At 44.9% G+C, this 12,244-nt stretch overlaps 1 protein-coding gene across 2 annotated transcripts in view; it reads left to right on the top strand.

The window, feature by feature from the left end:
• The window catches only part of TUT4 (terminal uridylyl transferase 4), an 86,768-nt gene that overhangs the window by 35,488 nt on the left and 39,036 nt on the right, over positions 1 to 12,244 (top strand). For both annotated transcript variants that reach the window (XM_044301923.1, XM_044301922.1), the window contains exons 3-8: positions 2,493 to 2,629; positions 4,516 to 4,632; positions 7,238 to 7,415; positions 9,694 to 9,782; positions 10,050 to 10,101; positions 11,356 to 11,425. In XM_044301923.1, coding sequence (XP_044157858.1) covers positions 2,493 to 2,629; positions 4,516 to 4,632; positions 7,238 to 7,415; positions 9,694 to 9,782; positions 10,050 to 10,101; positions 11,356 to 11,425 — 643 coding nt within the window. The remainder of the gene's footprint in view (positions 1 to 2,492; positions 2,630 to 4,515; positions 4,633 to 7,237; positions 7,416 to 9,693; positions 9,783 to 10,049; positions 10,102 to 11,355; positions 11,426 to 12,244) is intronic.

Here is a 12,244-nt window from a genome sequence, read left to right as displayed (position 1 = left end):
CTGAGAAACAGTCAGAAAATAATTAGTTTTCCATCACTCCCCAGTCTTTGGTTGTGGGTTTACCTGTCAGCAGGCGCTTTTGCTGACTGTTTCCTCTTGGATACTGGAATTTTTCTTCTGACCTCCCTGACCAGTAAAAACGCCATACCCCTTACATAACTATGTGTTCGGCCATCAGGTATTAGATACTTGCTCAGCTCGGCCAAGCATGCGTGTGCTCTCAATGGGGGGGGGGGGGGGAGAGTAAGGTGCAGCCAGAGACATCTGGCGGTGGCTTATCCCTCTTTGACAACAAAGGAGTGGGCATGTTGAGGTCCTACAGCCTGGCCCACCCCCAACATCTGCCTTCAAGGAGAAATCAAGACCCCCACCAAAAAGGGCAGGTTTACCCAATGTAAATCCTATGGACATGCCTGCCCTTACAGCACATTATACAACAGATACAAGACTATTGGTGACACTTTTTAAAGGGAATGTCCTCTTAGATTTGATTTTATTCCCTATGTAATGTTTAGTTGCAGCAGCTCTGGGGGCATCCCTTTTCTATTACCTCTTTATGCTCTAATCCATCATATGATAAGCTTTTACCGCTGTTTATTTTTCTGCTCTGCTTGTCTATGTGGTTTCTCCATTGAACACAAAGCCATTTTTTCCTCTCAATGTTTTATAATGGAAATAACCCTGTGACTGGTGCAATAACTGCTATGATATTGGGAATTATCCTGTAAACAAGCCGGCGGATGGAAAGAAGCGAACGGTCTCCCGAGAGATGATTGAACCTGACAAAAAGCACCGCGATATATCCCATGCTTTGCTTCAAGGGCCATTAAGAGGGTACAGTAATATCGCCATCTAGTGTTCACTTTAAGATAGAAGTCTGGGGAATTTAAAGGAAACCTGTCACCCCCAAAACACATATAAAACCGGCATCGTTACCTTACAGTAGCCCCCAGTGTTTTCATAATCATGTGTTTCATTCCTCCATCGGTTGCAGCACACTTTATAAAAACGCTGTTTTAATCTCCATTCACGCTATCTTCAGAGCCATGCCGACCGGGTTCACTCCAACGTGGCCAAATGTGTGAACATAGCCTTAGTTACAGCGTTTTGTTCAAATTCCAGCAAGAATACAGGAAATTGGTAACTGCATTGTGTATCCAAAATGGCTACCAAATAGTGCAATAATATCTGGATAATAAAATTACGAAATACCGATCTAGTGTAATAGTAGTGACCGAGGGTGACGGGGGTTACCAGCTGTATGTGCTCTATAGGAAGAAACAATTGCGGAGGGAAAGAAGACAGTGGCAAATGAGAGTCCTCTGGTTGGCACACAATTAAGTGCCCACCCGATGTCAAGGGAGTCATGAGATTTGGCAGGAGGGTATTCAGAAAGCCAGCAGCATGCCGCCCTCCCCCAGCGACTCAGCAGAGGGATGGAGGGAGCACTGACATAGCGACTGAGCGACCTGCAGTAGTTTTCTTCCTACACTTTTTTGGTCAAGTAAAGGAGGTGCAGAGCCATGGGCAGATTGGCCATAGACTCTACAGGGAAATTTCCCAGTGGACCGATGCCCCAGGGGGCCACCCAAGTCCTCCTCTCGGCCAGCGGATGCACATGTCCTAAATTTAACTGCCCTGGCCCGCACCTCACCTGCTAAGCCTCCTGCTCCATAAACAACTGGAGGAGGAGGACAGAAGATGGTAGCTTTTAATGGCCACCACAGAGGGCCATCTTTTGGGGCAGTATATTGTGCTGCACTGTGTTATTTGGTTGTGCTGGGATGGTATTTTGCACTATGGCAGGGATGGGTAATCTGCATCTCTCCAGCTGTTGTAAAACTACAACTCCCAGTATGCCCAGTCTGCCTACAGCAGGGCATGATGGGATTTGTAGTTTTACAACAGCTGGAGAGCCGCAGTTTGCCCATCCCTGCACTATGGTATTGTTGACCCCACCTACTTGTGTTGCCAAAATTTGGCCACTTTTATTTTATTTTATTTTTTTCCAGGGCCACTTTAAGTTCTCAGTCCGTCCCTGTGCGGAGCAGTGGAGTAATCACCATAGAAACAGACCACGATATTGTGCCATCCTGCGTCACACCATGGGCTCTTTCCTTTAGTCACTACTAGGGGGCGCTCAGACAGTTTTACAGCTCCCACTGAGTTTAATGGTCTCTACATAGTCACACGCACTGAACTTCTCCTAGTGGTAGTTGTGTGGTGTAGATATCGAGGCACCGTTATGACGTAGCGGATAAATTTGGTGTCATGGAGAGCATAACTAGATCATTGGTTGAATATATGCAGAGAAAACTCAAAAACTGAAATGATGGTGTATGGGCAGCTATAGTTTTCAATTTCCACTCAAATCTGCCAACAGCTTTGACATCTCAGTTGCTTTCAGAAATGTAAAGTTTATTAAGTGCAGAAGTGAAAGTTGAAAGTGAAGTTGATTAATGTCAGACTTTTTTTTTGGGGGTAAAAAATAGGAAACGGTCCTACCGCAGATCTGGCATCTTCAAAGAGGACGTCTACAGAGGAGGACTCTAGTCTTGCTGACCAAGAACTGGGCCTCAAGCAAGCAGAAGAGCGGCTGGAGAGGGATTATATCCACCGCTTGGAGAAGGTACAGAGTTTCAGTTATCCACGGTGTGTGCAGAACAGTCATGAGTGTTCATGGTAGACTGGCAGTTCTGACATTGGACAGTCTAAGGCTCCATTCAGACGTCTGCAAGTGTGGTCTGCATCCGTTCCACAATTGTGCGGACCCATTCATTCTCTATGGGGACGGAATGGATGCGGAGAGCACACTATGTGCTGTCCGCATCCGCATTTCCGGAGCGCGGCCCCAATCTTCCGGGGTGCAGCTTTGCAAGAAAATATGGCATGTCCTATTCTTGCGGACAGGAATAGGCAGTTCTATGGGGGTGCCGGCCGGGTGTATTGCGGATCCGCAATGCACTACGGACGTCTGAATGGAGCCTTAGGGAGAGTTCACATCACCATTTCATTTTCCGTTCTTATGAACCATCAGAAGAACTGAAAAAAAACGAATGCTGCGTATCAGTTATGCACATTTGGCATCTGTTTGAGCCATTTCCATCTGAGCATTTTTTTTTAGATGGAAAAAAATACTGCATGCAAGACTTTTTTTCCATCTAAAAAACGGACAGAAATGGTTCAAATGGATGCCAAGTGTGCATAACTGATACACATGATCTTTTTTTATTTTTTATATATTTTTTTTATTTCTTCCGACGGATCAGAAGAACAGAAAATGAAACAGTGATGTGAACTTCCCCCTGAGCATGCATCCTACCTGCTGGATGGTATTAATGCACAGACTCACAGAGGTTTATGTAAGTGCCAATCCTGAGCACGTGCATGGACGACCAGAACAAACAAATTCTTTAATTTGTTCCCTCCTCTTTTCCTTTGAATATGTTGATATAGAAAACTATTGGATTATCATGAAACTTACTGCCTCTGGCCTGTTAATGACTGAGGGTGTATTAGAAGGTCAGATTTTCTGCACGATGATCGCTATGAATGCTCGTTAGCGATCATCTTGCAGTGTAATACTACCGCCGCCATCGGGCAATCCAGATCTTTCAGCATGCTGAAACATTAAGATTTTCCGGCGGCAGATCGCGCTGTCTAATAACAATCTGCCGCCGTCAAACGACTATTCAGCATGGGGACGAGAGGAGGCATAGCGATCACTCCTCCCCATGCTGCGGAGGAGATCGCTGTATGTAATAGCAACGCTCTCCTCAGCAAGCGAGCAGGCGATTCGTGTTCACCTTCCCTACAGCACCACCATTGGGGAAATTAATATTTTGCGCCGGTCGATAATATAGCTAGTCAATCGGCGTTCGTCCATAACATCTATATGTTGTCATTTTTATGAAGGACGGAGGAGCTAACAAGAAAACAATTTTCACATCACCCTAAGGCCTCATGCACACGACCGTAGTTCGGGTCCGCATCTGAGCCGCAGTTTTTGCGGCTCGGGTGCGGAACCGTTTACTTCAATGGGGCCGCAAAAGATGCGGACAGCACTCCGTGTGCTGTCCGCATCCGTTGCTCCGTTCCGTGTCCCCGCAAAAAAAATATAACATGTCCTATTCTTGCCTGTTTTGTGGACAAGAATAGGCATGTCTGCAATGGGCTGCCCGTTCCGTTTCGCAAATTGCGGAAGGCACACGGGCGGCTTCCGTTTTTTGCGGATCCGCGGTTTGCGGACCGCAAAAAACGGAACAGTCGTGTGCATGAGGCCTAAAAAGATGGGATTAATGTCCTATCACTGGACACATCTCCAGCCATAGTCCACAATTATCAAGATGCTCCGTGTAAACCGATCGCCCTCGTCAGGCTGGGGGTGGAGAAAGGCTGATTCCTTAAAGGCATACAGCCACCAAACTGTAACACAATTCACTTAATATGAGTCTATTGTCATGATAATGGTCTCAGGATGTTTACCAACCCCCCACCTTCTCACACTTCTTTCAGAGATCTCCTGACTTCTCCAACTGCCAGTATCTATGCAAGCTCTGCTCCGTTCACATCGAGAACGTCCAAGGAGCTCACAAGCATATTAAGGAGAAACGGCACAAGAAGAATATCCTGGTAAAAATCGCTCACAGCTTAGCGCACGTTATTCTGTCTGTTATTTTGCCAGCCATTCATTTGCAGCTTGTTTTTTGGTGAGGGCACAATGTGTGTTGCTTGTGCTACACAACAGACCCTGGAGCAGATGGTGAGTAGATGATGAAACTGGACGGTGTGCGTCGCTGTACCCTTACTAATCCATCCCAATTGTCTGTTTTTGAATGCATTTTAAATATAGTAATACCTTGCTGTTCTCGTAGTAGATTTAGCGTGTTGATGGATGGATTGCTGCTGCCCCATTGACCCTTCAATCAGGCAATAGCAAACAGTGCATCAGTACAAATCAGTCCTAGAACTCCACCCAAGTCACTTCATCTGAAAAACTGCGGCTGCAGTTTTAGGGGGTGTTTACACAGCGAGTATACACATTGGAAAAACCCAACGTGTATTTGAAATCCAAGGCTGCATGGCTAGGATCTGCCTGCAGATTTGGCCCAATTCATTGAGTCCTGTATGTTGTATGGACTCCAGCTGTGGTTTTACATGCGGAAACGGTGCCAAGAATGGACATTCATGTGGTTTTTCTTTTTTTTTTGCATTTTTCTTTCTTTTTTTTTTTTTTTTTTTACTTTTTCCGTGGCATGGATTTATAAATGTGCCTTGTGGACCACAGCGTGGATTTCAATGTAAATGAGTGGGTGTTTTTTGCTATGGATTTCCATGGCACAAAAATGCCTTGTGAATATACTCTGATATACAGTACACAAAATATGTAAAAAACGCCCACTTATTTCTTACGGTTGGAGCCAGTAAAACCAGCACTGTCCAGATACAGAGGAGTCGCCCCCGACACATAACCAAAAGGGAAAGCTTGTGTACGTCAATTTTTCACTTTTGATCCATGGTTCAGACTTCAGCTGGATGCTGCGTGTTTTTCCATGGCTCTATGGGATCTGTAGTTCCACAGATTTTTTTAAACTGATTCACACTGCAGTCCAATAGCGATCACTTTAAAATAAAGCGAAAATAGTGCCACATTATGTGCTTCAGCAGCACTTTAATGTCATACTCACAGAATAAATGAATAAAATTGTATATCGGCAATAAATTGCGGCACACCAGATCTTCTGCCCAACCTTGGTCTTAAGGTGCATTCATCCAGATTAGCGGGAACAGTCTAAATGAGTCACCGATCACCCGATGAACGAGCGAAACTCTTGTTCATCGGGTGATACTGTTGTTCGTGCAGGCACCACCGATCATGGCTTCTGAGCAGCAGATCGCTGTTTAGACGATCTACTGCTCAGAAGCCATGATTCTGTATGAGGACAAGGGATCCCAATAGCGATCCCTCGTCCTCATACAGTGAAGAAGATCGCTGCATGTAAACGCGTGGTCTTTCACTGAACGAGCAGCCGACTGTCGGGAAGGAACGCTTCCTTTCCTACAATCGGCTGCTCAGTCGGCCAGTCTAAATCCACCTTTAGACTGCAGTGTGGATTAGTTTCTAAAATCCGTGGACCTACAGACCTCATAGAGCCATGGAAAAATATGCAGCATTCAGTTGAAGCCTATATGGTTTGGAACCATGGATCCAAAGTGAATAATTGGCGTATAAATAAGAAGTGACCATTTAAAGGGGTTGTCTGAAATAATTAAAAACCTGAGATGTCCCCCAACGGTGCAACATGATAGGCTGTCCCCGCTGCTTGTTTACAGATGACGTAGAGGTATATGGCTTGTCACCTCTGCAGTCAATCACAGTGCTAGGCTGCAGCAGTCACGTTCCGTATTCTTACATGACACCACTGCAGTCCATAAACAAGCAGAAAAAAAAGAAATCCACAAAATATGAACAGCTTCTGTATTTCTCTCACTCCCATCAATAGAAAGAGCATTTCTCATCCCCAAATACGGACTAGTATATAGGACATGCTCTAAAATTTGCAGAATGGCCACACAGATACGCACAAAATACGGATATGTTCATGGTGCTGTAGAAATGAATGGGTCAGTGTGCTAGCTGCCAAAAATTGCTGATGGTTCATGTGCACAGTTTGCGTAATGTCGGCGGCACATTTCCCGTTTGCACGAGGTAATGTGCTGCCGACAAGCAATGATCTTTATGTCCACATAAAATACGCAATCAATCTTCAGTCGGCCGATCATCAGCCCATGCAAAAACGAACGCTCGATCCCGATGATCGCCCTGTTTATAGGTGCCGCTGATCACCCGATAAACAAGTGCCTGCTTCTTCCTCTGGTAATCACATCTTTCATTCGGCACCTAAAGTTTGTCAGCAGCACGTTGCCCAGTGTAAACAGCCGAGAAACAGCGAATCTGAATGATCATGAATGATCACAGTAGCGATCTTTCTTCCCCATACAGAGGGGATGGTTACTGCATGCGAATGCAGATGAATGAGCAGGAAATGATCGAAACCGGATGTTATGTTCGCAGTCATTGCCCTGTGCAGTAACCCTTACATTCTTCATTTTTAAGCCATTTTTGTCTATTTTTTCAGAATACTTATTCTTAGCTATGTCCATTTGAAAATGTTGTGGATTATATTAAAGAGAAAATATGCGTCGCTGTCACTCACTAATGTAACTTCATTTGTAGGAGAAGCAGGAGGAGAATGAATTGCGCTCTCTTCCCCCTCCTTCAGCAGCACAGATTGCAGCTCTGGGTGTGACTCTGGTAAATGCAGCAAAGGAACATGGGATCTCTCAGGAGGACTTCCTGTCTAGGCAGGAAATCGTTAACGAGATGGAGAAAGTTATCCAAATTAAATTGCCTGGTATGTATTGTGCAAACGCAGTGACCGGTTGAAGCAGGCACCGTTCACCCTAATACCCTTATGTTCTCTGTCCTGAAGTACAGATCGATACTCCCTGAATTTTACATAAGTGATCTTTTTATGAAATACGCAATATGTGAAGTGCAGTGTAACTAATACGATAGTAATCTAGTAAATGGAGAAAATTCCTGCCCGATCTGACATACGTGGGGCGCGATGACACGCCACCTCATGCTGGATGGAACATGATACTTGCTGGCTGTTGGAAGGTCACAATGACAATAGTCTCATCCAGCATGTGGTTGCTAATCTCCTGATGTCAGATCAGGTGGGAGTGAACGAGTAAGGCTACTTTCACACTGGCGTTTTGGCTTTCTGTTTGTGAAATGCGTCTAGGGCTCGCACAAGCGGTCCAAAACGGATCAGTTTTGCCCTAATGCTTTCTGAATGGAAAAGGATCCGCTCAGAATGCATCAGTTTGCCTCCGTTCCGTCTCCATTTCACTTTGCAAGCAGCGTTTTGGTGACCGTCTGACGAAACTGAGCCAAACGGATCAGTTCTGACACACAATGTAAGTCAATTCCGTTTTCACTGACACAATCTGGCACAATAGAAAACGGATCCGTCCTGAATGGATGCAGATGTATGTATTATCTGAACGGATCCGTCTGTATAGATCCATGACGGATCTGCACCAAACACGAGTGTGAAAGTAGCCTTAGAATTGCATCCATCATGAGAATAGTGAAGTATTACGGTACATATGGTTCCATCCATACATTTGCCTTCAAAGCAAGCCTATTTCGGCTACCTGCTACATCAGGAGTGTATTTCCGTTTTTCGGGTTTACCGTTGCCCTTCCTGTTGGCTCAGGGGTGGCTCTTGTCGTTTAGCTATACACCTTGTTTTAGTTTATTTTAGCTTTAGCCATTTCTATACATTTGATTGTAATGGAAATGCATCCAGGCTGTGAAAATAGTCCCTGGTGAAAAGAACTGGCTGGTGAAGCGAAACCCGCCCGGTCTGACCTGACTCGGGTACTTAACATGCCTGCGGGCGTACAGTTCACTCACAGCACAATTGACATGTCGTACATGTACATCTTCTCACTGCTCAGTTAGTTCTTCTGGGTCAATGCTCTCTGACGCCAATCGGTGCGGTTAACCTGGTGTCATTAGTCTCAGCCTAACACAGGCAGTAATTTGGATTTTGTCTATTTTTTGCTTTACCAGATTTTGTATTGCGCTAGTTTTGTGTGATACACATGCAGGGGGCGTTAGTTTATTACCTTGTAAAAGTACGGGGTTATCAGATGCTGCTTGTCAGCTTGCACCCGTTATTACTGTAGAGCCTATCGTCGTTCCTTTCTGCAGATTTACACCCACCCCCTGCTCTTTCCTATCTACTCACCGCTCTGTGGTGACCATGCACCATAAGGCCCCCATACACATTAGAGCAGCTGAATCCACCATTTTTGACAGGACCAGCCAACCACGCATGCTCAGCCGGGCATATAGTGTGTGGGAGAGTTGGGAAAGATAGCTGTTGACCAAGAATTTTTATATTCACCTTTAGATAGCTGTCAGCTGAAGGCTCGTACACTTGCATGCTCAGTTTTGTTGGGCATGCGTGTGTTCTCAACATGGAGAGGGAAATAATCCGCTGCCAGACTCTGGTGCTGGCATATCCTCCTTGTGAACAAAGGATTGGTCATATTGATATGTGCCAGATCCTTCTTTCCCCCAACATCTGCCATCAAAGTAAAGTCGGATCACCCCCGTACACTTCAGATGGTTGGCCAGGCCTGGCGGAATCGGCAGGTTTATCTAATGTGCGTTGCTGCCTTAACGGGGTTGTGCAAGAGTGGGGGCGTTTTGGCAACCCCCCAACACCACTTGGCAGGACCTGTAAAGTGAAGCTTACTTACCTGCTTCCGGCACTGGCTCCCCGCGTTTTCTCCTGGTCAAACACGATGTCAAACACGATGTTGACAGCGAGGGAGCCCAGGCCGGAAGGAGCGAGGAGCAGGTAAGTAAACTTCCCTTTACATGTCCTGACAAGTGTGTGTGGGAAGGGGATAGCCTGACAACCCTCCCCTCTATTCTTGCTCAGCCCCTTTAAGTCTAAGTCTTTAATGTGTAGTCTTGACAATTAAGTTATGAACCAAGATTTTCTGGTCGGCGTGTTTTACGTTTCTTAACTGCCCGTTCCGGAAATTCTAAAAAAGTGACCATTTCTTATCAATTGTCTGATCAAACTGCTTTTTCTCTTGTTTTAGAGTGTTCCCTGAGAATGTACGGATCATCGCTGACTAGATTTGCATTTAAAACGAGTGACATTAACATAGACGTAAAGTTTCCACCTAAGGTACGTTTGGTGACTAAACGTCAGCTCATTTACTCCATATAAATAATGGTGTTTCTTGGATTCAGAATGGGCACCCTATTGAATAGAGGCTAGTATTATAGGGGTACAAACACTGAACCCTTACATGGTAATATTGGGACTGGTCCCTACAGTGAGTGTCCCTTATAATAATACATTCTAGGGAATTTGAGCCATTTCCCACAGTAATAATAACTCGACTATTGGTAGGAATTGTTCTGTCTTATTTCTCCATTTCTCATGTTTCAGATGAGCCAGCCGGATGTTTTAATCCAAGTTCTTGATATTCTAAAAAACTGCAGTAAGTCACCCCCCCATCCCCCACCCCTTTACTCCATACAGTGAGAACTCATTTTTATCTCAGCAGTTTACATTTAAAGAGGTTGTCCGGGTTTTTTCATATTGATGACCTATCCTCAGAATAGGTCATCAATATCAGATTGGCAGGGGTGTGACACCCGGCAACCCCGCCGATCAGCTGTAGGAGAGTCTGCGCGCGCTGTGTGTACGTGCCGTCTCTCTTCCTGCTTCGCTGTATGTCTATGGGACAGCTGCGATGAACAGGAAAAGAGAAGGGAGACGGCACGTGCGCACAGTCTCTTCAAACAGCTGATCGACCCTGGTGCCGGACCCCCGCCGATCTGATATTGATGACATATCCTGAGTATAGGTCATAAATATGAAAAAGCCCGGAGAACCCCTTTAAGATAACGATTAATGTGTGAAAATTGTATTTTAGATTACCAGTATATTTGTTCTTTGTGTATGCTATGTTAAAGAGGCATACTGCCTAGAAGTGTTGATCGTGCTAATAAAAAAACAATACATTTATTTTTAGAGGACAGAGTTTTAAATTAGAGGGGCAAAGGTTTAAAAGTAATATCAGGAAGTATTACTTTACTGAGGGAGTAGTGGATGCATGGAATAGCCTTCCTGCAGAAGTGGTAGCTGCAAATACAGTGAAGGAGTTTAAGCATGCATGGGACAGGCATAAGGCCATCCTTCATATAAGATAGGGCCAGGGGCTATCCATAGTATTCAGTATATTGGGCAGACTAGATGGGCCAAATGGTTCTTATAGGCCGACACATTCTATGTTTCTATGTTACCTACTGCAGAGATATCTCCATTTTTACTTATATGAAAATGAGCAAGCTCGAGCACCAAGGGGCTGGCCAGAGCCCATGGAGCCCTGCTTTTGTAACTCCCCTGCACATCCCCCCCCCTCCACATGATTGACAGGGCTGGACATCTTGTCTGTCAATCAAGGGGAGGGGGGCGTATGCAGAGCACAGGGGCGTTACAAAAACAGCGCTCCAAGAGCTCCGGCTGGCCCCTTGGTGCTCGAACTTGCTCATCTGCAGCAGTTCAACATACTGACAAAAGAAAGGTATTGTTTAAATCAGCATGATCAACCCTACCAGGCAGTATTCCTGGTTTAATAGGGTTGATCATGACAGAGAGGAGTGATGCTTTACTGTCTGTATTCTGCTACAAGCCTGTAAATCTGACTGTGCACGTCTCATGTCATGTTTTTCCTGTCTCCGAAATCCAGCTCGCTATGTAGAGGTTGAATCTGATTTCCATGCAAAAGTTCCTGTTGTGTTTTGCAAAGACAAGAAGAGGTACGTTTCTGCCCATTGGAAGTTATGCGTCGCTTACTGTGAATGTCACTTGAACAGCATTTTGTTACCATTTTGTTTTTTTGTTATCTGAATAGGTCCCGAATCCTGTGCTGATTAATTTCATAATTCTTTACAGCAGGGATGCCCAACCTGCGACCCTCCAGCTGTTGCGAAACTACAATTCCCAGCATGCTCGGACAGTCTACAGCTATCAGCCTACAACAGGGCATGGTGGGAGTTGTAGTTTTACAACAGCTGGATAGCAATCCAAGTTCCGTTTTTTTCTCCTACACAGCTCCAAATCCTATATAGAATAAATTCCCCATAAAAGTAAATGATAAAACGTTGATTGCTTTCAGCCACTACAATTTTTTGTATACTGTTCACACACTGAGATCATTATAGGGCTTTTCAGAGACTTTTTAGCTGATGACCTATATTTAGTATCTGATCGGTGGGGTTCTAACACCCGGGACCCCCACCTATCAGCTGTTTGAGAAGAAAAAAGAATGGTAAACAGCACTACAAATCCCACTTTGGGATAATTCATACCAATGCTCCAGCGTATAAGTCCAGGCGGTGGTGCGCACAGAAGGAGATCCGGGATAAGGGTCCCTTCAAGCAACAGAATACTAAAAATATTGGCAGCACTCTTCAGTTTTGCGCAAAAAATCACAGCTTTTTTTATTCCATAAGCAATATTGCTTGATAAAGACTTGTTTAAGTCGAAACGTCGCATTGTATGCTGCTTATGGAATAAAAATAAGAGAGTAATGGGGTCAATGTCTACATTATACTCATATAATGCATATAACATGA

Source organism: Bufo gargarizans, chromosome 7, assembly GCF_014858855.1.
Source record: "Bufo gargarizans isolate SCDJY-AF-19 chromosome 7, ASM1485885v1, whole genome shotgun sequence".
NCBI lineage: Eukaryota > Metazoa > Chordata > Amphibia > Anura > Bufonidae > Bufo > Bufo gargarizans.
Note: the sequence above shows the minus strand (reverse complement) of the source record. Positions and strands in the feature narration are given on the sequence as shown.